Below are 25,414 nucleotides of genomic sequence, written 5' to 3'. Positions count from 1 at the left end.
CCTTCCTCAGCCCTCTGGACAACAGTTTTGGTAATCCCGCACCTCCTCCTAACTTCCAAACTACGAATTCTCTGCATTATATTCACACCACACATTGCTCTCAGACATGACATCTCCACTGCCTCCAGCCTTCTCCTCACTGCAACATTCATCACCCATGCTTCACACCCATATAAGAGCGTTGGTAAAACTATACTCTCATACATTCCCCTCTTTGCCTCCAAGGACAAAGTTCTTTGTCTCCACAGACTCCTAAGTGCACCACTCACCCTTTTCCCCTCATCAATTCTATGATTCACCTCATCTTTCATAGACCCATCCGCTGACACGTCCACTCCCAAATATCTGAATACATTCACCTCCTCCATACTCTCTCCCTCCAATCTGATATCCAATCTTTCATCACCTAATCTTTTTGTTATCCTCATTAACCTTACTCTTTCCTGTATTCACTTTCAATTTTCTTCTTTTGCACACCCTACCAAATTCATCCACCAATCTCTGCAACTTCTCTTCAGAATCTCCCAAGAGCACAGTGTCATCAGCAAAGAGCAACTATGACAACTCCCACTTTATGTGTGATTCTTTATCTTTTAACTCCACACCTCTTGCCAAGACCCTTGCATTTACTTCTCTTACAACCCCATCTATAAATATATTAAACAACCACGGTGACATCACACATCCTTGTCTCAGGCCTACTTTTACTGGGAAATAATTTCCCTCTTTCCTACATACTCTAACTTGAGCGTCACTATCCTCGTAAAACTCTTCACTGCTTTCAGTAACCTACCTCCTACACCATACACCTGCAACATCTGCCACATTGCCCCCCTATCCACCCTGTCATATGCCTTTTCCAAATCCATAAATGCCACAAAGACCTCTTTAGCCTTATCTAAATACTGTTCACTTATATGTTTCACTGTAAACACCTGGTCCACGCACCCCCTACCTTTCCTAAAGCCTCCTTGTTCATCTGCTATCCTATTCTCCGTCTTACTCTTTATTCTTTCAATAATAACTCTACCATACACTTTGCCAGGTATACTCAACAGACTTATCCCCCTATAATTTTTGCACTCTTTTATCCCCTTTGCCTTTATACAAAGGAACTATGCATGCTCTCTGCCAATCCCTAGGTACCTTACCCTCTTCCATACATTTATTAAATAATTGCACCAACCACTCCAAAACTATATCCCCACCTGCTTTTAACATTTCTATCTTTATCCCATCAATCCCGGCTGCCTTACCCCCTTTCATTTTACCTACTGCCTCACGAACTTCCCCCACACTCACAACTGGCTCTTCCTCACTCCTACAAGATGTTGTTCCTCCTTGCCCTATACACGAAATCACAGCTTCCCTATCTTCATCAACATTTAACAATTCCTCAAAATATTCCCTCCATCTTCCCAATACCTCTAACTCTCCATTTAATAACTCTCTTCTCCTATTTTTAACTGACAAATCCATTTGTTCTCTAGGCTTTCTTAACTTGTTAATCTCACTCCAAAACTTTTTCCTATTTTCAACAAAATTTGTTGATAACATCTCACATTATTGTACGTACACTGCTTTTTTCCTCAGGATATTTAAGAAAAAATAATAAGTAGCATTTTATGTGACAATTTACTGACCTTGTAACTGTACAGCATTTTTTTATTACTGAGGATACTGAATTGTATAAAACGTCGGGTAATTCTTATGCTGTACCGAGTTGGATTATTTATGCTAACATTACTCACTACAGTGCACCTCTGATTTAGCAGGTTTTAACAATGCTTTTCTTTATTTTTTCTAATACAGGTCAAATTTGATTACCATCGCCTGGTAAAGTACTCTCGTGTGATTCAAGTAGATGGGGAGTGGCAGATCTGTATGAGAGACAAAGAGTGCAATAATTTATATGACATGTTTCATGCAAGAGAGACACTTCACAGAACAGCATACCAGCACCGTGTTGTTAAGATCATTGACTCAATGTAAGCAACTGCTATGATATTGATTGCATATTTGTAATGAATACATGTATATTTTTTGGGGCAATGCCATAGTTCATGTTGCACTCACTATTATTTTAAAACATTTTCAGGTTAATAGATGCCTTTCTCTGTGCTGATGAGCATATCAAATACCAAGGAAAAGATGGGTAAGTCTTGCATTTCTGCAGGTTGTGGTTTTAATTAATTTAGAGAAAATTTACGATACAGTAGTACCTCGATACTTGAATGGTTCGGTATTCGAATGCTTTGTTCGCTAAAAAAATCACTTGGTAGTTGTCCGTTTGCTTGACACTCAACCAAACAACGTGCGTCAGTCTCCCCTGCAGCTGCCACTCAGTGCAAAACTCCTCTGAACTTCGCTGTAAACTATTTCGTGTTTCTTCGCATTTTTTGGCATTTTTTATATTATTTGTATAAATAAGTCACCATGGGGCCTAAGAAGATTAGTGATAACAGCCATCCAAACAGAAAATGGGTTAGAGTCACAACAGAGATGAAAAATTATTAATTATTCCTTAATTCAAATTCAAAGTTTATTCTCTATAAGGATTACAATGCTGAGTTTACAGAATTTGGGTATTGTGTGGTTTACATGTAGTAAAATAATAATTACAGAGTGTACCACTAGGACACCTAGCATGACTAGGCGTTTCGGGCAAACTTAGTTTAAATCTTAAATTTAAAATATTGCAAAGTATGAGGTAAGGTGGTATTATAGCTAAGTGACTAAATACTAGTTTGTGAGTTTAGCAATATGAATGCTTTTGTTTTGGCACAATACATAGTTTCAGTATTGGAGTATCACAGGCCAACTTATGACAAGTTAGGATTCATTATTTTAAGATTGAGATTAATATTTCTTTTTATGGTCAAATGGGTGAGTGAGTGCAAGTGTGAGCCACCAGGTGGTATTCATGTAATTAGTTGACAGGGTGTATCAGGGAGATAAGATGTTTTCTAATGGTAGTTTTGAAGGTGATGAATGTGTCTGCAGTTCTAGAGTTTTCAGGTAGGGTGTTCCAGATTTTAGGGCCTTTGACATACATTGAATTTTTGTAAAGGTTTAGTCGGACACGGGGAATGTCATAGGGATGTTTGTGTCTGGTGTTATACCTGCGGGTTCTGTCACAACTATCAAGAAAGCGTTTTAGGTCAAGGTTAATATTGGAATTTAAGGTCCTGTAGATGTAGACTGCACAGTAATAAGTGTGGATATACTGAACAGGGAGTAAGTTTAGATCTATGAAGAGTGGGAGGGTGTGTTGCCAGGGATGGGATTTAGTGATTTTTCTTACTGTGGCTTTTTGTTGGGTTGTTATTGGCTTTAGGTGTGTTGCTGCAGTTGATCCCCAAGCACAAATAGCATAGGTGAGGTATGGATAAATAAGCGAGTGGTACAGTGTGAGAAGGGCATTTTGCGGCACATAGTATCGTATCTTGGAGATGATCCCAACTGTTTTGGATACTTTTTTGGTTATGTGTTGGATATGGGTGCTGAAATTCAGGTTGTTGTCGAGGTATAGGCCTAGGAATTTACCCTCATTATGTCTGGCAATTAGAATGTTGTTGATCTTAATGTTAATTTGCACAACTCCTGCTCTGCTACCAAACATAATGTAGTAGGTTTTGTCAGTGTTAAGAGTAAGTTTACTGGCTGTCATCCAAGTCGATATTTTGATCAGCTCCTCATTAACAATGGTGTTGAGGGTGGCAAGATTAGGGTGAGAGATGACATAAGTCGTGTCGTCAGCAAAGAGAATGGGGTTCAGGTGTTGGGATATGTTTGGAAGATCATTGATGTATATGAGGAAGAGCAGGGGACCAAGGACACTTCCCTGCAGAACTTCAGTATCAAGTGGCCGTGTTGTTGATGCTGTGTCTTTAACCCTTTGACTGTTTCCGACGTATAAATTCATCTTACGAGCCAATGTTTCCGACGTATTTATACGCACAAATTGTAGCGGCTTCAAATCAAGCGGGAAAGGCCTGGTAGGCCTACATGAGAGAGAATGGGTCTCAGTGGTCGGTGTGCACCCTGTGAAAAAAATCTGGGACCCAGCGGTGCATTGTGGGAACGCCATGTTGTTAGTCCATTTTCACCATGCCTCTCGGTAAGAAGTTCCTCACTCCTCGGCGGATTGGAGGTCTTTTGTTCCCAAGTGATAGCTCTAACAGCGATGAAAATGTCAGTGACAGTGAATTCCAGGGTTTTGAAGTGAGTGTTACCGGAAAAAGTGCCCAGGATAACGTAATTAGTGATGAAAACCCAGATGACCCACAACCTTCCACCTCTGGTGCTGGGCCGGCTTGTTCACGTTCACGTTCGCCTGTACCAGGAGGAAAGAGGAAACTATTTGGTCGTGTACAACACCCAGATGTTAGCAGTGATAGTGATTTCAAGGTCATTGAAGGCAGTTCTAGTGACAGTGAGAGTGAATATTCCCCAGTGAAGCGGCAGTATGTACGACATAGCATGCGGTCTGGTAGTGTTTCATATGTTGTTCCAAGGGGAAGGAGAAACTCTGGGAGCACATCCCGTGGCCCTACACCACGACCTAATAGTGAAGATGATGATATTGTAACGATGGGTATGAATGATGTGAGTGATGGAGCAGGCAGTGGTGTTGATAGTGAGGGTGGCACGGCCCATGTGGCACCATCAGCGGGCCACGCTACTACCCACGCTGCTGACTCTGCACAACAACCAGCCTCACCCTACCCCACACTCCCACAACCTGCACCACCACAACCTGCACAACCACAACCACGGTACAATATCCAGACCCCACCAGCAGACCGCATCTGGGATTGGCAGGACGGTGACGAGTTTGTTCTCAGTCTCCATGACTTTGATGAAACACAAAGTGGAATAAAGCCATCTTGTCCACTTGGGAACAATGCCAGTGAACTGGACTGCTTTGAGTTATTCTTTGATGAACCCCTGATGGACATCATTGTCAGAGAAACAAACACATACTGTGATTACACCATGGCAAATACAATTCTCTCACCAAAATCAAGGCTACACAAGTGGAAGGAGACAACTGTGGCAGAGATGTACCTGTTTTTTGCCACAATAATGCTTATGCCACATGTGTATAAGCACGCTGTCACCACATACTGGGCAAAAGAACGGCTGATTTCAACTCCAGGTTTTAGTGACATTTTTTTTATTTTTTTTATCATCACACTGGCCAATTCCCACCAAGGCAGGGTGGCCCGAAAAAGAAAAACTTTCACCATCATTCACTCCATCACTGTCTTGCCAGAAGGGTGCTTTACACTACAGTTTTTAAACTGCAACATTAACACCCCTCCTTCAGAGTGCAGGCACTGTACTTCCCATCTCCAGGACTCAAGTCCGGCCTGCCGGTTTCCCTGAACCCCTTCATAAATGTTACTTTGCTCACACTCCAACAGCACGTCAAGTATTAAAAACCATTTGTCTCCATTCACTCCTATCAAAGACGCTCACGCATGCCTGCTGGAAGTCCAAGCCCCTCGCACACAAAACCTCCTTTACCCCCTCTCTCCAACCTTTCCTAGGCCGACCCCTACCCCGCCTTCCTTCCACTACAGACTGATACACTCTTGAAGTCATTCTGTTTCGCTCCATTCTCTCTACATGTCCGAACCACCTCAACAACCCTTCCTCAGCCCTCTGGACAACAGTTTTGGTAATCCCGCACCTCCTCCTAACTTCCAAACTACGAATTCTCTGCATTATATTCACACCACACATTGCCCTCAGACATGACATCTCCACTGCCTCCAGCCTTCTCCTCGCTGCAACATTCATCACCCATGCTTCACACCCATATAAGAGCGTTGGTAAAACTATACTCTCATACATTCCTCTCTTTGCCTCCAAGGACAAAGTTCTTTGTCTCCACAGACTCCTAAGTGCACCACTCACTCTTTTCCCCTCATCAATTCTATGATTCACCTCATCTTTCATAGACCCATCCGCTGACACGTCCACTCCCAAATATCTGAATACATTCACCTCCTCCATACTCTCTCCCTCCAATCTGATATTCAATCTTTCATCACCTAATCTTTTTGTTATCCTCATAACCTTACTCTTTCCTGTATTCACCTTTAATTTTCTTCTTTTGCACACCCTTCCAAATTCATCCACCAATCTCTGCAACTTCTCTTCAGAATCTCCCAAGAGCACAGTGTCATCAGCAAAGAGCAGCTGTGACAACTCCCACTTTGTGTGTGATTCTTTATCTTTTAACTCCACACCTCTTGCCAAGACCCTCGCATTTACTTCTCTTACAACCCCATCTATAAATATATTAAACAACCACGGTGACATCACACATCCTTGTCTAAGGCCTACTTTTACTGGGAAATAATTTCCCTCTTTCCTACATACTCTAACTTGAGCCTCACTATCCTCGTAAAAACTCTTCACTGCTTTCAGTAACCTACCTCCTACACCATACACTTGCAACATCTGCCACATTGCCCCCCCTATCCACCCTGTCATACGCCTTTTCCAAATCCATAAATGCCACAAAGACCTCTTTAGCCTTATCTAAATACTGTTCACTTATATGTTTCACTGTAAACACCTGGTCCACACACCCCCTACCTTTCCTAAAGCCTCCTTGTTCATCTGCTATCCTATTCTCCGTCTTACTCTTAATTCTTTCAATAATAACTCTACCATACACTTTTCCAGGTATACTCAGCAGACTTATCCCCCTATAATTTTTGCACTCCCTTTTATCCCCTTTGCCTTTATACAAAGGAACTATGCATGCTCTCTGCCAATCCCTAGGTACCTTACCCTCTTCCATACATTTATTAAATAATTGCACCAACCACTCCAAAACTATATCCCCACCTGCTTTTAACATTTCTATCTTTATCCCATCAATCCCGGCTGCCTTACCCCCTTTCATTTTACCTACTGCCTCACGAACTTCCCCCACACTCACAACTGGCTCTTCCTCACTCCTACAAGATGTTATTCCTCCTTGTCCTATACACGAAATCACAGCTTCCCTATCTTCATCAACATTTAACAATTCCTCAAAATATTCCCTCCATCTTCCCAATACCTCTAACTCTCCATTTATAACTCTCCTCTCCTATTTTTAACTGACAAATCCATTTGTTCTCTAGGCTTTCTTAACTTGTTAATCTCACTCCAAAACTTTTTCTTATTTTCAACAAAATTTGTTGATAACATCTCACCCACTCTCTCATTTGCTCTCTTTTTACATTGCTTCACCACTCTCTTAACCTCTCTCTTTTTCTCCATATACTCTTCCCTCCTTGCATCACTTCTACTTTGTAAAAACTTCTCATATGCTAACTTTTTCTCCCTTACTACTCTCTTTACATCATCATTCCACCAATCGCTCCTCTTCCCTCCCGCACCCACTTTCCTGTAACCACAAACTTCTGCTGAACACTCTAACACTACATTTTTAAACCTACCCCATACCTCTTCGATCCCATTGCCTATGCTCTCATTAGCCCATCTATCCTCCAATAGCTGTTTATATCTTACCCTAACTGCCTCCTCTTTTAGTTTATAAACCTTCACCTCTCTCTTCCCTGATGCTTCTATTCTCCTTGTATCCCATCTACCTTTTACTCTCAGTGTAGCTACAACTAGAAAGTGATCTGATATATCTGTGGCCCCTCTATAAACATGAACATCCTGAAGTCTACTCAACAGTCTTTTATCTACCAATACATAATCCAACAAACTACTGTCATTTTGCCCTACATCATATCTTGTATACTTATTTATCCTCTTTTTCTTAAAATATGTATTACCTATAACTAAACCCCTTTCTATACAAAGTTCAATCAAAGGGCTCCCATTATCATTTACACCTGGCACCCCAAACTTACCTACCACACCCTCTCTAAAAGTTTCTCCTACTTTAGCATTCAGGTCCCCTACCACAATTACTCTCTCACTTGGTTCAAAGGCTCCTATACATTCACTTAACATCTCCCAAAATCTCTCTCTCTCCTCTACATTCCTCTCTTCTCCAGGTGGATACACGCTTATTATGACCCACTTTTCGCATCCAACCTTTACTTTAATCCACATAATTCTTGAATTTACACATTCATATTCTCTTTTCTCCTTCCATAACTGATCATTTAACATTACTGCTACCCCTTCCTTTGCTCTAACTTTCTCAGATACTCCAGATTTAATCCCATTTATTTCCCCCCACTGAAACTCCCCTACCCCCTTCAGCTTTGTTTCGCTTAGGGCCAGGACATCCAACTTCTTTTCATTCATAACATCAGCAATCATCTGTTTCTTGTCATCTGCACTACATCCACGCACATTCAAGCATCCCAGTTTTATAAAGTTTTTCTTCTTCTCTTTTTTAGTAAATGTCTACAGGAGAAGGGGTTACTAGCTCATTGCTCCCGGCATTTTAGTCGCCTCATACGACACGCATGGCTTATGGAGGAAAGATTCTTTTCCACTTCCCCATGGACAATAGAAGAAATAAAGAAGAACAAGAGCTATTTAGAAAAAGGGGAAAAACCTAGATGTATGTATATATATATGCATGTGCGTGTCTGTGAAGTGTGACCAAAGTGTAAGTAGGAGTAGCAAGATATCCCTGTTATCTAGCATGTTTATGAGACAGAAAAAGAAACCAGCAATCCTACCATCATGCAAAACAGTTACAGGTTTCTGTTTCACAGTCATCTGGCAGGACGGTAGTACTTCCCTGGGTGGTTGCTGTCTACCAACCTACTACCTATACACATTATAGGTGTCAATCGTTTCCTGACACTGTTACGTATGTTACACTTTTCAGACAAAACCAGGCCTGACAGAAGCAACAGGTTATATAAGATCAGAAATGTGTTTATGTACCTGAAACAAAAGTGCTGCATGTATTTTTATCCCTTCAGGAAGCTTGTTATTGATGAGTCCTTGATTTTATTCAGAGGAAGACTCTCATTCAAGCAATATATACCAAGAGGAAATGCTTTGGTATAAAGCTATTTGTACTGTGTGATTGCAGAAGTGGTCTAGTTTTGGATATCATTGTGTACACTGGCAGTAATACTTTGAGAGATACCATGAAGTTATTGGGTATCTCTAGTGATGTGGTTCGAACAATGATGGAACCATATCTTGGTAAGGGGCATATGTTATTTACTGATAACTGGTACATAAGCCCCTTACTCAGTGATTTCTTGTGAGTGAACTTGACAGACGTGTGTGGCACAGTGTGTCGTAATCGTAAACATATGCCAAGGTTCGACGCTGGCACTCGCAGAGGTGAGGTGCAAGCCTTTGCTGCCAATGACATCATGGCATTTCGGTGGCATGACAAACGTGATGTCACATTGTTGACATCAGTTCACAGAAACGAAATGGTACCCAGTGGCAGGGACAACAGAGAGACCAATGAACCCATTCTAAAGCCTGCAGCTGTCATGGACTACAACCTCAATATGCGCTTAGTGGACAAATGTGACATGCAGATTGGGTTTGTAGACTGTGTACGTAAGAGTTATAAGTGGTATATAAAACTTTTTTTCCATCTTGTTGATATCTCTATGCTAAATGCTTATAACATATACAAGTTGAAGACCAACAAAACACCAAAATATGGTGAATTTTGCCTGTCAGTAATCAGACAAATAATTGCAAAGTACCAAGGAGCAACTCCTGCAATAGACCAGCACCCACACACGTCATCTCGTTTCAGGCCTGGTGATCACTACCCCATACAACTGCCTCCTACTACTGCCAAGAAAAATGCTCAGAAGAGGTGTTATGTATGTATGCAGCCCACAAACACGCAGAGACACTCGTTTTATGTGTGAGGAGTGTGAAGTGCCCCTCTGCATATACCCATGTTTCAAAGAGTTCCACAAGCTGCAGCAGTTCTAGGAACGTGTTTAGTGACTGTACATATGTATATATATTATGGAACAATAGTAATAAACATTGTTTTGTATTGTTTGTTTGTGTAAACAAAGTGTATACCCAAACTAATAGTGATAAAGTTTGTTCTGTTATTGTGTTGTAAATAATGAGTGTATATTTGAACAATGCACCTTACATTGGTCTCACAGGCTACATAAGTTACCTGGAACAGAAAAATATTGAAAAATGCAAGAAACCTTTGAATTAGAGTAAATAAAAGAATACCGGGTGGGCGGCAGTCGCCGCTGTTGCTGTACGCACGTCACTTTCTGCAAACTTTGCGGCTCTATATTTCGGTAAGTACTGATGGCAAAAAATTTTTTTTAGGCTTAAAACACTCACAAAAATATTCCTAACATTTTCATAAGAAAAAATAATTTTTTTTTTCGAATATTTGGCAACATAGAATGACAGTTTCAGAGAGGGGCCTGAAACAGTCAAAGGGTTAATCAAAATCACCACTATTTCTATAATATGTTTTCCATTCTATCAAATGAGACCAAGAAAACGAGAATACAACCATAAATACTATAAGAAAATAGACCACAAAGTCGGCATTTTAATTAAAAAAAAACGATTGGAGTTTTTTTTTCTCATTATGCACTGCATGCTCCAGGATTTTTTTTTATATGGTGCACACTGACCACACAGACCCATTCTCTCACATGTGGGCCTACCAGCTTTCTCCTGCTTGATTTGAAGCCGCTAGAATTTATGAGTATATATACTCAAAGACCTGGGAGTGATCATGTCGGAGGATCTCACCTTCAAGGACCATAACATTGTATCAATCGCATCTGCTAGAAAAATGACAGGATGGATAATGAGAACCTTCAAAACTAGGGAGGCCAAGCCCATGATGACACTCTTCAGGTCACTTGTTCTATCTAGGCTGGAATATTGCTGCACACTAACAGCACCTTTCAAGGCAGGTGAAATTGCCGACCTAGAAAATGTACAGAGAACTTTCACGGCGCGCATAACGGAGATAAAACACCTCAATTATTGGGAGCGCTTGAGGTTCCTAAACCTGTATTCCCTGGAACGCAGGAGGGAGAGATACATGATTATATACACCTGGAAAATCCTAGAGGGACTAGTACCGAACTTGCACACGAAAATCACCCACTACGAAAGCAAAAGACTTGGCAGACGATGCACCATCCCCCCAATGAAAAGCAGGGGTGTCACTAGCACGTTAAGAGACCATACAATAAGTGTCAGGGGCCCGAGACTGTTCAACTGCCTCCCAGCACACATAAGGGGGATTACCAACAGACCCCTGGCAGTCTTCAAGCTGGCACTGGACAAGCACCTAAAGTCAGTTCCGGATCAGCCGGGCTGTGGCTCGTATGTTGGTTTGCGTGCAGCCAGCAGCAACAGCCTGGTTGATCAGGCTCTGATCCACCAGGAGGCCTGGTCTCAGACCGGGCCGCGGGGGCGTTGACCCCCGGAACTCTCTCCAGGTAAACTCCAGGTAATACGTCAAACACGGTACCTCGTAAGACGTATATATACGGCCGCGACAGTCAAAGGGTTAATGGTGACATACTGATACCTATTAGTAAGGTAAGATTTGAAATATGCAAGCACATGGCCTCTTATACCATAATAGTCAAGTTTGTGGAGTAGGATGCCGTGGTCTACTGTGTCAAAAGCTTTTCTTAGGTCAATAAAAATTCCTAGTGGATATTCCTTATTTTCCAATGCTGTGTAAAGCAGATCTAGCATTTTTATGGTTGCATCATTAGTGCTTTTATTTTTCCTGAATCCAAACTGGCAGGGGTTGAGTATGTTTTGTGCCGTTATAAATGAATATAGTCTCCTGTGCATGAGTTTCTCAAAGATTTTGGATAGCAATGGTAAGTTTGATATTGGCCTATAGTTGTTTAAATCTGTAGGGTCACCACCTTTATGTATTGGTGTAACCCTTGCCGTCTTGAGTAGTTTTGGGAAGGTGCTAGTTTCTAGTGACTTTTTAAAAAGTAATGAAATAGCATGCGAAAGGACATGGGCCGCTCGCTTGTACAATAATGGTGGGACATGAGACAGAAAAATTTTGTCTATAAAGACAGTTGTTTTGTTTGTTTAGGGGACAGAATGGTGCTAATGTGAGAATGATGTACATAGCCTATATTAGGTCCTTAATTGATTATGCTGCTCCCACGTTGATACTAGCTAGGGAAAGTTCTCTCCAATCCTTGGAGTTAATGCAAAATGAAGCTCTCAGAGTTATTCTTGGCTGTTCCAAATCTACAAAGGCTCTTAATCTTCTTTCTATAGAGGAATGAGTTAGAAAACAGTTTACAATTCATTAAATATGCACAACCAACAGCTTTATTGTAAAGAGAAGTTTGTAACTAACGTACAAATATACTACAAATACAATTAAAAGTAAACTCTCTGTTCAGCATACTTCAGAAATATGGGACGAAATCCTCAGAATCAGTCGATTCAGAAACATCCATTGGTTCCAGACTTGTCCATTATTGTTACATTCAAGGCAGAATAATTTCATCTATCTACTATAATTGTCATTATTGACCACCTTGTTTCTCCTTATTAGTCTTTTTAATTGAGGGTTTTCTTTATTATTTTTGTATTGTATTTTACAATTGCCTCCTCATTTTTTCAGCACAAATTATGCCTTAAGAAATGTATGTGATGATATGTCTGCATACACTAACTTAATTGACGATATCTTCCACCGGATTCTTCTTGCCAAAGGGGATCACCCAGATCTAGTGAAGGCCAAAGAAATCTTAGAAAACATCTTGAAGAGAAGACTCTACATTTATGTCGGACAGACTGAACCTAATGATGAAATTGTGAGTTATTACCATAATTATCTATAGGTGTCATAAATATGCACATCCATGAACAGATCACACAGAAAACTAGATCTTGTACCATAAACTATTGTTTTACAACTAAAATATTGATTGCATTCCTTAACCCTTAAACTGTCCACACACAGGTCTATGTTTGCACTTCTAGCACTCCAAATGTAGATCAACGTTTTATTTTTCATGCCTCCAAATTTGGCATGATTGGCCGGAGATGCCTGGTTAGTATAGAATGGGTCTTAACACTCAGAGTGTGCAGTATTAAAAAAACCTGGGACCACTCAGTACCTTGTGGGAGCACCAGTAAAATTGAGTGCCAGCAAGAGCAAATAACATGGCAGACACCTGGGATTCACTGATGTTATGTCATATTAACAATTCCCTTGTAAGAGGAAGGTTATGGATGTGGCCACAAGTGATTGAGGAAATATCAAAAACGTCTATAATAACCCATGTGTAACATTTGTGCAACATCCTTTCGGTTTTGATACCACTGGCTCTGTCTGTATCTGTGTCTATAGCTCTGTCTATATCTCTGTATCTGTCTATATCTCTATCACATGTACACAGAGGTACAGTTATTATACATAGCATAAATTACCTAGGATAAAACAAAAATTCCAGGCAAAGTGCTATACAGTGCTTGTAGATAGAAGACATAATATCCATGATTGGCAACTCAGTGGCAAGTAATACGCATTTTCACTTCATCAGGAATCAGATGTGACTACTGCATTGTGTGTAATACCTGTTGATTTACAAGCCACTCTCTAAGACCGAGAGACAAGCGCGTGCGCACACACACACACACACACACACACACACCCCCACACCCACACACACACACACACACACACACACACACACACACAACACACAACACACAACACACACACATAGGCAACACACATACACACACACATAGGCAACACACATACACACACACACTCACACACACACATTGCCAGACTCACACATACACTCCCCCCTCCCCCACCGACATCTCACTCCTTCACCTGATCCCTCCCCTCCCTCTTTCACCCTCCCCCTCCCCACCTCTCCCTCCTTCCCCCTCTCCCTCTCCCACTCACCCACTTGCTTCACTCTCCTTCCCACTCCCCCTCCCCACTACTCTCCCACATAGCCACACTTCCTCCTCTACCTCCCCCCCCCCACACTCTGTCATACACAATACTAACCTAACATACAGAATTACATAGGTTTCCCACTCTGAGGCAATCAGGATAAAACAAAAATGGGTTGCCAGAGAGCAACAAGAAAAACCAAGGGACAGGAGGAGGAAACTGCAAAGGAAGATTGGGCAGCAGAGCTCACAAAAAGGGAACATGAATGGGAAAAGAAACTAGAAGAACTTAGCATGAGAATGGAAGAGAGGATAGACATGGAAAGCAGGAAGTGGGAGGTGCAAGTCAAAGCAGCAGAGGCCAGGATACAGAGTTTAGAAGAGGAACTGAAAAATCTGAAACAGCCTAAAGAACTAAAGAACATTTTGGGATTGACAACAGAGACTGCTACCTCAGTCACAAATAAGGGGACTGTAGGGAAAGAAGGAGCAAAACTGCATGTAGAAGCTCAATCAGTGGAGACTGTAGTAAATGAAAGAGCTAAGCTATATGTGGAGGCCCTAACAGACCACAGCAGAGCCCAGGGAAAGCCGAGAAGGGAAAATGACAGGCCACTGAGCCCAAGTACATTAGCTAGTGAAACTGAAGAAAGGAAAGCTGCAATGGAGGAAATCAAATTGAATGAGGGGATACACAGGGATATGCAGTGGGAGCATGAAAGGGTGAGGTCAATCTTTGTGTATGGGCTCCAGGAAGTTGAAGGGGAAACATATGAAGCAAGAAAACAAGGGGAAAAAAAAGCAATTGAAAGCATCATGAAAGCAATAGGAGAAGACGACATGACCCAGCTGGAAAATTTTCGGAGAATAGGGGGGTTTGTTAAAAAAAAGAACCCGGCCAGTGAAAGTGACCTTCAAGGCGGAATCGACTCGGAACAGGATCCTGCAGGAGAAAGCACGATTAAGGGACATGCCAGCATACAGGAAGGTGTATCTCGACCGCGACAGAAAGCAAAGTTACTGGTAATGGGCGATTTCAACCACAGGGAGATCGACTGGGAAAACCTGGAGCCACATGGGGGTCCCGAAACATGGAGAGCCAAGATGATGGATGTGGTACTTGAAAACCTCATGCATCAACATGTCAGGGACACAACCAGAGAGAGAGGGGAGGATGAGCCAGCAAGACTGGATCTTGTGTTCACCCTGAGCAGTTCAGACATCGAGGACATCACTTACGAGAGGCCCCTTGGAGCTAGCGATCATGTGGTTCTGAGTTTTGACTATATAGTAGAGTTACAAGTGGAGAAGGTAACAGGAACTGAAGGGGACAGGCCAAACTATAAAAGGGGGGACTACACAGGTATGAGAAACTTCCTGCAGGAGGTTCAGTGGGACAGAGAAATGGTAGGAAAATCAGTAAACGAGATGATGGAATATGTGGCAACAAAGTGCAAGGAGGCAGAGGAAAGTTTTGTTCCCAAGGGAAACAGAAATAATAGGAAGACCAAAACGAGTCCTTGGTTTACCCGAAGGTGTAGGGAGGCAAAAACTAAGTGCAACAGAGAATGGAAAAGGTACAGGAGGCATAGGACCCAGGAAAACAAGGAGATTAGTAGAAGAGCCAGAAACGAGTATGCGCAGATAAGGAGGGAGGCCCAGCGACAGTATGAAAACGACATAGCATCGAAAGTCAAATCTGACCCGAAACTGCTGTATAGCCACATTAGGAGGAAGACAACAGTCAAGGACCAGGTGATAAGGCTGAGGAAAGAAGGTGGAGAACTCACAAGAAACGATCAAGAGGTATGTGAGGAGCTCAACACGAGATTTAAGGAAGTATTTACAGTAGAGACAGGAAGGACTCTGGGGGGACAGACCAGATGGGGACACCAACAAGGAATACACCAACAAGTGTTGGACGACATACATACAGATGAGGAGGAGGTGAAGAAACTGCTAAGGGACATCGATACCTCAAAGGCAATGGGACCGGACAACATCTCTCGATGTGGAAACTTATTTGGTCCAAATAGTTCCACAGCTCAGATCCAGCATGGGCGTCTGGCCGTCTGAGCCGGACAGCCCCTTAAACCCTCCCAAACAAGCAAGGCATTCTCTGGTTGGAGGTTGGTAAGCTTATTTAATTTATAGATTTACTCTTCAGGGAAGGAGTAGGTAGGTTTACGGGTAATACATTAATATTAGGTTTACTAAGGCATCTGTAGATAATGATAGAGTAGACCTAAGACCTTAACATAGGTAGTAATAGGCCGATAATGTAGGCAAACACTAGGATAAGTTAGCTAGGGAGAACTGGCAGCCCTAGCTTGATTGGCGGGGCGCAGGTCACAAAGACAGAATAGCGTCCTTCTTACGATAGACTTCGACTGGACAAGATGTGCCGTGAACATCAGGCGGCGCCCCCATGTGTCTTCACATCTGAGACCTGGGGAAATCTGGTAGAGACACCTCGATGTACCGTAGATGATCTCCATCAGCCCATACAGTAAGACGAGATATTCACCTTTTCCCGTAGGATCTGGCCAGTGACTTAGGAGATTGTGGGTTGAGTTAAACTGAGGGCTCGGCGTGCTACAGAGAGAGTATGCCAGTAAGTACCAGCGTCTCAGAGTCGTCTGAAGCTAGCGTCTGAGTCTGCATAGTTACTAGGGGATACATACCCTTTTGGATATAGGAATTTCTGAGGTGCAGGCAGGACACTAATAACGATTGAATATTGCAGGAATTTAATGCTCCCGGTTGCACGTGGTTTCCAAGGGGAAGTCCAAAGGGGCTAAAGCTAGGCTTAGGAAGTTGAAGATCAGGATATATGCTGCAACACCAAGTAAGTTAGTCCTTTATACGTGCATATAGGCAAAGTTTCTTGCAATAGCAATCATTTGTGAAAATCTGTTCTATAAGCCACTTGTGAGGCTGAGGTACCCACCTCAGAGCTCGGTGTCAACAGAGTTTGCCAGGGTAGGCGACTCACTTGGAGGCAGTCCACACAAATTTCCACAAAAGTGGTCCTTCGAACCGGATGTGGAATAGCTAGGTTAAGTTATCATAGCTAGGCCACAGTTAGGAACCAGTTTTACAGAGTTAGGTTAAGCTATCATAGCTAGGTCAGAGTTAGGTTAAGCTATCATAGCTAGGCCACAGTTAGGAACCAGTTTTACAGAGTTAGGTTAAGCTATCATAGCTAGGTCAGAGTTAGGTTAAGCTATCATAGCTAGGCCACAGTTAGGAACCAGTTTAAAAAAGTTAGGTTAAGTTAGCACACCTAGGTCAAAGTTACTTAGAGGCTAGGCCAAGCTGACTATACACAGAAGTTGTTATTTGCAGTAATTTACAGGCAGGCCAGGTAGGCTAGAGAAGCTTGTGAATTTAATTATTTACAGTGATTACAAGTAATCCAGAGTAGGAGACTTGTGTGTTAATTACTTACAGTGGATTTGCAAGGTAGCCACAGTTAGGTTAGGCTTGTGCAATATTTACAAAAGGTTATAGTAGCTAGGACAGATTTAACCTAGTTATTATTTACAGGGAGTTATAAAGCCAGGTTTAAGTTATAGCACACTAGCTAGGTTAGGATTTACCTTATCCAACCATCCAAGCTAAACAGAGTAAGCTGGGCTCAGTTAGGCCAAGCTGTTTACATACATTATTTATTTACTGTTTCACAAGTTGAATTGTTGAATTTACTTGTGTTAACCAAGTGATTTTAATTTGTATACTGCACTTTTATTGTGATTTTCATCATCTTTGATTCATGTTAATGTGGGATTTGTGAATTATACCTGAGACTAGGTTAAGTCCTGTAATTATTTGCTGGCATTGTACAGTTAAGTGCTAGATTAAGCTTTCACATCGATACACATTTTTGATTGGGATTTGAGAGCTAACATTGTACATTTTTGATTCAGAGTAGAGTCAATATAATAAAGGGAATTGTTAAGCTTGTTGAGAAGCCTTGAGACCCGTTCATTCTCACCTAATACCGTTTGTGCTGTGGGGTGGGCTAATTGAAATACAAATTAGCACCGTGAGCTTAACTAAACTGCAACTATGGTAGGTGAAGATGCAGTACCAGCTGTCCCAGCTCTAAGTCAATTAAAGCGGTCTATGGGAGCCTATAAGGGGCGCCTGAGCAAAGCATGTGAGGAGTGTCGTATGGTCAGGCAAGATCAGGACGTAGACTGGGAGGAACTAGAGAGTTGCCTGAAACCTTTGGAGCAAAGACTGGAGGCCTTTGAGAGATCATTTATCCTTTATGAGACAGAGGCCTATACTACAGGTGAGTCTGACTATACGGTCGAAGTAGCACGGACAGACTATGACGAACGAAGGGCAGAGTGTAAAGCAGAGATGAGACTCTGCAGGCAGTTAATAAAGACTTTGAAGGCCGGTACAGCAGGGGCAGCAAATGTTTCAAAGAACACGAACAGCAGCACGCCTGTTAATGTGTTGCCCAGATTGCCCCAGTTGAATTTACCAACGTTTGACGGAACCTTAACAGAGTACATTGCTTTCTGGGATCAGTTTAGAGCCCAGATAGATGACAGAAATGATTTGTCAGATGCTGTCAAGTTGCAGTATTTGCGGTCGCAGCTCAAGGGTAAAGCTTTAGATCTGGTCCGGCACTACCCGATTACTGACACTAATTACCAACATGCCAAAGACCAATTAGAAGACATGTTTGGCAACACGGAGGAGATAAAGGTAGCTATACTTTGTCGGTTGTTGGATCTAGAGGCTTGCCGACATGACCGTCAAAGTCTAGAGAAGTTCCGTATTGAGGTTATGAGCTTGACCAATAGTTTCAGAGATTTGCATGATGAGAATGATTCAAAATGGATCCTTAGCCAGGTGATTCAGAGGAAACTGGCTAGCACGACAGTGCATGAGTTACACTTAAAACATCGGACGAATAGGTTCACGATAAACCAAATTATTGAAGGGTTAGGGGATCTCGTATCTCACCTGAGCATAGGTCAGGGGGAGAAATTACCTACCAAGGAGAAGTCGGTCGACTTCCCCAGACATTCGAGAGATAGACCTAAACCACCTCCCACTAAAGTAGGCACGTATTATGCCCAGGGCGAACCCTCCACCCACAGGGCCAAGGGAGAAGCCACTAAAGCGGCCAGTATGAGACGGTGCGTGTTTTGTGATGAAGAACACGCTAGTTCAGGGTGTTCAAGCTTCGCCACCTATAACCAAAGGGTTCAACGGCTAAGAGAGTTGAGACTTTGTTTCAAGTGTTGTGGAGAACATTTTGCCAGGGACTGTAACACCATGCTCAGGGAGTGTCGGGGCTGCCGGAAGGGAAAGCACCACAGTGCACTGTGTCCTAATGATGCCGGATTAGCACAAGTTAAGGAGAGCAAACCGCAAGAAAGGGCGGAGAGCAAGAACAAGTCAGAAGTAGCGATGAGTGTGGTGAGTACGGCTCCGAGAATTTGTTCTGGTGAGCAGTTTCAAGGCTCGGTGGCCTTGCCCACCATAATGGCGGTGGTCGCGAACGGGAAGAAGTCTGAAACAACCCGTTTGTTCTTCGACAGTGGGGCACAGAGATCCTTCATAGCGGAGAGTCTAGCAACTAGGTTGAAGCTGGAGACAGTTGGTAAAGTTGACATGAAGGTGGAAGGGTTTGGTGGGGAAGTCCCACGCAGGTCTTATCCAGTAGTCAATGTGACGGTCAGGTTAGCCGGGCATCGACGGGAAATTTCAGCCTTGATGGTGAAGAGGCTGCCCAATATCATTACCACTAGGGGACTGGCTGCAGCAGTCAAACGTTTGAGGGAGTTGGGTGTGAAGGTAGCAGAACCAGACATTGCTACAGACAATGTTAGTAATGTAGGCATCTTGGTAGGAGGGGATTACCTAGACGAGTTCGTGTCTACGAGAAGGGTTATCAAGGAGGGTGTGGGCCTGTACAGGACTCCAGCGGGGTACATCGTAGGAGGCAGAATACCAGCTCACTTCCCTGCGACCCCGGGAAAGGAGGGCTCTGGTATTACAGCGACTGAGGCTGTACTGGTGATGCGGATTGGTGTGCACAAAGGCCTGTCAGAGGCGCAAGTTGGCATATCCGACAGTGAGCCGGTCCATAAACTATGGGACCTGGATGTAGTAGGTATTAAAGGTGACCAGCCGCCCCCCGAACACGAAGAGACGTATCGAGATTACTTGAACCATGTGCAGTTCAGGGACGGACAGTATTGGGTGCGACTCCCATGGAAACCGGGCCACCCAACGCTGCCCACTAATTTCAAGAGGGCACGTGGTCAGTTGAATTCATTGGTGAACAGCCTGACCAAGAAGGGTCTGGTGGGGAAATATGATGATATTATTAAGGAACAGCTGGCCCTTGGGTTCATCGAGAAAGTGCCCAATGCCAGCCCTGGGGAAAACACCCATTATCTTCCACACATGGCAGTCACCAAGGAGTCGGTAACCACTCCCATCAGAGTAGTCTTCAACTGCAGCTCGCAGGCGAGTCCCCGAGAGCCATCGTTGAACGACTGTCTGCTCACAGGGCCCTCCCTGACGCAGAAATTAGCAGACGTGTTGTTGAGATTCAGGACGGAACAGTACGCCTATGCGGCAGACATTAGCAAAGCCTTCCTACGTATTGGGTTGCAGCCACAGGATAGGGACTACACAAGGTTCTTGTGGTTGGCTAACAGGGAGGTGCCCAAGCAAGGGTATGATACCTATAGATTCAGGGCAGTGTTGTTTGGTGCCACTAGTTCACCATTCCTATTACAGGCTACCATAGACTACCACCTTGTGAACTGTAATAGCCCACTTAAAGAATTACTGAAGACCCTATTTTATGTAGACAACATGCAGGGTACCACCTCAGATGAAAGGCTGTTGATGGACATTTACCGAGAGTCTAATCAGGAGATGCTCTCGGCTAACATGCCATTGAGAGAATGGGTGACAAACAATCCAACGCTGCGGGGCATGGTGGAACGTGACTATATTGGCTACTCAGTGCCTGAGGTAACATCGGTGTTGGGACTGGAGTGGGAAATCAAGGAAGACAGACTTAGGCTAAAGAGGAAGCCTGATGGGGAAGGGAAGCTGACCAGGAGGTCTTTGCTGAGCAAAGTGCAGACTGCCTTCGATCCTTTGGGTTTGTTGACACCCATCACCATTCGAGGGAGGATGCTAGTACAACAGACCTGGGAGCTGAACCTAGGTTGGGACGACCCACTGCCAGAAACAGTCTGCCAGGAGTGGGATCTGGTTAACAAAGACCTAGCGGAATTGCACGAGTTCACATTCCCCAGGTCTATCGGGTGCACCGGGCGGGATTATGACTTGCACGTCTTCTGTGATGCCTCCTCCAGGGCCTATGGGGCAGTAGCGTATTTGGTGGCCGGGGACCAAGTCAATCTGGTCACCAGTCGTGCGCGGGTGACACCCCTGAAGGATTGCTCGATCCCAAAGCTAGAGCTCACGGCGATGTTGCTGGGAGCAAGACTGGGTAAGTACGTAGAGGAGGTGTTAAGTAATCTGAGGGTGACACACACCTATGTATGGACAGACTCGGAGGTGGCCTTACAGTGGGTCCAGAATGACAGGTCTAAGCTCCCCTATGTCAGGAATCGGGTAAAGGAGATACGGGAACTACAGTCAACGTCAACAATTCTGTATGTGCCTACAGATCAAAACCCAGCCGACCTGATAAGCCGAGGGGTGACACACAGAAAGTTGAGTAAAAGCGAGCTTTGGTTCAAAGGCCCAGACTGGTTACCGGCAAGGGATTGCTGGCCGGAGCAGAAATTCGTGGAGACAATCAGCAGCATAGTACATTTTGCGGGGGAACACGACACTGAATTATTTGACCCCAGGCGCTACTCCTCGTGGAGAAAACTTATAGGAGTAACGGAAATGGTATTTCGATTTGTGAGGAAGCTGCATGACAAGGTAAGCCAAGGTCGACAGTTGTCTCTAGTGGGTCCCAGAGAATATTGGATAAGGCAGTACCAAAGGGGGAGGTTTCCAGGAGTGCTGGAAGTACTTGCGACCCGGCAGCAGGTTATGGCGTCAGGACGCGTGTCCAACGATGACGACTCAGGGAACAGCAAATTGGTTCACTCATTGGGATTGTTCCTAGATCATGCGGGGTTAATAAGATGCAGGGGAAGAATACAAAACTCTGAGCTCAGCTATGGGGCCAAACATCCCGTGCTACTGGGAAAGGAGGGATGGGCGACAGAGCTATTGATACAAGATGCCCATCAGAGGACCTTACATGGGGGGTTTGGAGATACCCTCACCTGCCTACGTCAGAATTACTGGGTACTGAAGGGTCGAGCTGCCGTCAAAAGGGTGCTAAAGAGTTGCACGGTCTGCCGGCGGTACGATGGGAGGACCCTACCATACCCAGGTCCACCACCGCTACCTCAGGAGCGGGTACATAGTGACAGGCCCTTTGAGACTGTAGGAATAGACTATACTGGGGCTATCGCATTGAAGAACCCAGGAGACGAGAGGGTGGGGCCTCAGAAAGTATATGTCTGCCTGTTTACTTGTGCCACTACTCGAGCGGTACATTTGGAGTTGGCAGAAGATATGACAACAGAGACTTTCGTGAAGTTGTTCAGGAGGTTTACTGCCAGAGTCTCGTGCCCGCGATTGATTATCTCGGACAATGGCACAAGCTTTAGGGCGGCCGATAAAGTTTTCAGGAATCTTAGGGACAACGGAGAAGTACGAGAACACCTGAAGAGAATAGAGTGCGAGTGGAGGTTCATAGCTCCCAGGGCACCCTGGCAAGGGGGATTCTATGAACGCATGGTGAGCACAGTCAAAAGGTGCATTCGGAAGGTCTTGCACGGTAGGAGGGTGAGCTGTGATGAACTGAGGACAGTGTTAGTTGAGATAGAGGCAAGAGTTAATAACAGGCCTCTGACCTACGTACAAAATGGGATTGACGAGCAAGAAGCTCTCACCCCCAATCACATGCTGTTTGGAAGAAGGATTGAGCCCTTCCCCGCAATTTTGAGTCAGTCTTCCAAAGAGCTGGATTATTATGGGCCAGATGGTCCCCCCATCAATGGAGAACTGCACAGGAGTCACAACAGACTGGTGAACATCCTGGACAAATGGAACCAGGTGTGGCGCAGGGATTACTTGACAACCTTGCGGGAACATTTCTATGGTGCCGACCCCGAGGCGAATAAGATGATGCTAAGTGAAGGGGACCTGGTGCTGGTAGAATCCGAGGCGCCGAGGGCATACTGGCCTCTTGGCCTGGTAGTGTCAACCCACCCAGACAAGGCTGGGCGGTTGAGAATGGTGAAAGTGAGAATGAACGGTGTCGAGACTATAAGACCCATCAACAGGCTTTTGCCTCTCGAGGTCCACACGGTGGGACCGGGACATGAGAAATCAGACCAGAGGTTGAGCGAGCTGAGCGGTCGGACGACCCGTCGAACGGCGCTCGAGTCCAGGGCCCACTGGGGGGGGCCTGCGGGAGGCAGACTTGATCTAGACTTAGCGCCTACCTTTGCCGGCGGGAGGATGTGGAAACTTATTTGGTCCAAATAGTTCCACAGCTCAGATCCAGCATGGGCGTCTGGCCGTCTGAGCCAGACAGCCCCTTAAACCCTCCCAAACAAGCAAGGCATTCTCTGGTTGGCAGTTGGTAAGCTTATTTAATTTATAGATTTACTCTTCAGGGAAGGAGTAGGTAGGTTTACGGGTAATACATTAATATTAGGTTTACTAAGGCATCTGTAGATAATGATAGAGTAGACCTAAGACCTTAACATAGGTAGTAATAGGCCGATAATGTAGGCAAACACTAGGATAAGTTAGCTAGGGAGAACTGGCAGCCCTAGCTTGATTGGCGGGGCGCAGGTCACAAAGACAGAATAGCGTCCTTCTTACGATAGACTTCGACTGGACAAGACGTGCCGTGAACATCAGGCGGCGCCCCCACGTGTCTTCACATCTGAGACCTGGGGAAATCTGGTAGAGACACCTCGATGTACCGTAGATGATCTCCATCAGCCCATACAGTAAGACGAGATATTCACCTTTTCCCGTAGGATCTGGCCAGTGACTTAGGAGATTGTGGGTTGAGTTAAACTGAGGGCTCGGCGTGCTACAGAGAGAGTATGCCAGTAAGTACCAGCGTCTCAGACTCGTCTGAAGCTAGCGTCTGAGTCTGCATAGTTACTAGGGGATACATACCCTCTTGGATATAGGAATTTCTGAGGTGCAGGCAGGACACTAATAACGATTGAATATTGCAGGAATTTAATGCTCCCGGTTGCACGTGGTTTCCAAGGGGAAGTCCAAAGGGGCTAAAGCTAGGCTTAGGAAGTTGAAGATCAGGATATATGCTGCAACACCAAGTAAGTTAGTCCTTTATACATGCATGTAGGCAAAGTTTCTTGCAATAGCAATCATTTGTGAAAATCTGTTCTATAAGCCACTTGTGAGGCTGAGGTACCCACCTCAGAGCTCGGTGTCAACAGAGTTTGCCAGGGTAGGCGACTCACTTGGAGGCAGTCCACACAAATTTCCACACTCCATGGGTCCTTAGAGAGGGAGCAGATATGTTGTGCGTACCACTTACCACAATCTTCAACACATCCCTGGAAACTGGGCAACTACCTGAGGTATGGAAGACAGCAAATGTAGTTCCCATTTTCAAAAAAGGAGACAGAAAAGAGGCACTAAACTATAGACCTGTGTCATTGACGTGTATAGTATGCAAAATTATGGAGAAGATTATCAGGAGGAGAGTGGTGGAGCACCTGGAACGGAACAGGAGTATAAATGCCAACCAGCACGGATTCACGGAAGGCAAATCCTGTGTCACAAACCTTCTGGAGTTTTATGATAAAATAACAGAAGTAAGACAAGAGAGAGAGGGGTGGGTTGATTGCATCTTCTTGGACTGCAAGAAGGCCTTTGACACAGTTCCTCACAAGAGATTAGTGCAGAAGCTTGAGCATCAGGCGCATATAACAGGAAGGGCACTGCAATGGATCAGAGAATACCTGACAGGGAGGCAACAACGAGTCATGGTACGTAATGATGTATCACAGTGGGCACCTGTGACGAGCGGGGTCCCACAGGGGTCGGTCCTAGGACCAGTGCTATTTTTGGTATATGTGAACGACATGACGGAAGGGTTAGACTCAGAAGTGTCCCTGTTTGCAGATGATGTGAAGTTAATGAGGAGAATTAAATCTGATGAGGACCAGGCAGGACTTCAAAGAGACCTGGACAGACTGGACACCTGGTCCAGCAAATGGCTTCTCGAATTTAATCCTGCCAAATGCAAAGTCATGAAGATAGGGGAAGGGCACAGAAGACCACAGACAGAGTATAGGCTAGGTGGCCAAAGACTGCAAATCTCACTCAAGGAGAAAGATCTTCGGGTGAGTATAACACCGAGCATGTCTCCGGAAGCACACATCAATCAGATAACTGCTGCAGCATATGGGCGCCTGGCAAACCTGAGAACAGCATTCCGACACCTTAGTAAGGAATC

General features: G+C 44.2%; 1 protein-coding gene and 1 long non-coding RNA gene across 9 annotated transcripts in view; one reads left to right on the top strand and one right to left on the bottom strand.

The window, feature by feature from the left end:
- The window catches only part of LOC138853590 (uncharacterized), a 210,106-nt gene that overhangs the window by 129,360 nt on the left and 55,332 nt on the right, over positions 1-25,414 (bottom strand). The gene's annotated exons all lie outside the window — the stretch shown is intronic.
- LOC128693735 (deoxynucleoside triphosphate triphosphohydrolase SAMHD1) overlaps positions 1-25,414 on the top strand; it is a 143,314-nt gene that overhangs the window by 103,083 nt on the left and 14,817 nt on the right. For 7 of the 8 annotated variants that reach the window (XR_011392764.1, XM_070091180.1, XM_070091178.1 and 4 more), the window contains 3 exons: positions 1,813-1,988; positions 2,099-2,155; positions 12,587-12,779. Coding sequence is in view for 7 of the 8 variants with exons in the window: in XM_070091180.1 (XP_069947281.1) it covers positions 1,813-1,988; positions 2,099-2,155; positions 12,587-12,779 (426 nt within the window). In the remaining variant the exon portion in view is untranslated. The remainder of the gene's footprint in view (positions 1-1,812; positions 1,989-2,098; positions 2,156-12,586; positions 12,780-25,414) is intronic. The other variant, XM_070091181.1, reaches the window with a different exon arrangement.

Source organism: Cherax quadricarinatus, chromosome 34 (assembly GCF_038502225.1).
Source record: "Cherax quadricarinatus isolate ZL_2023a chromosome 34, ASM3850222v1, whole genome shotgun sequence".
NCBI classification, from domain to species: Eukaryota; Metazoa; Arthropoda; class Malacostraca; order Decapoda; family Parastacidae; genus Cherax; species Cherax quadricarinatus.
This window is presented reverse-complemented; position numbering and strand designations above follow the sequence as displayed.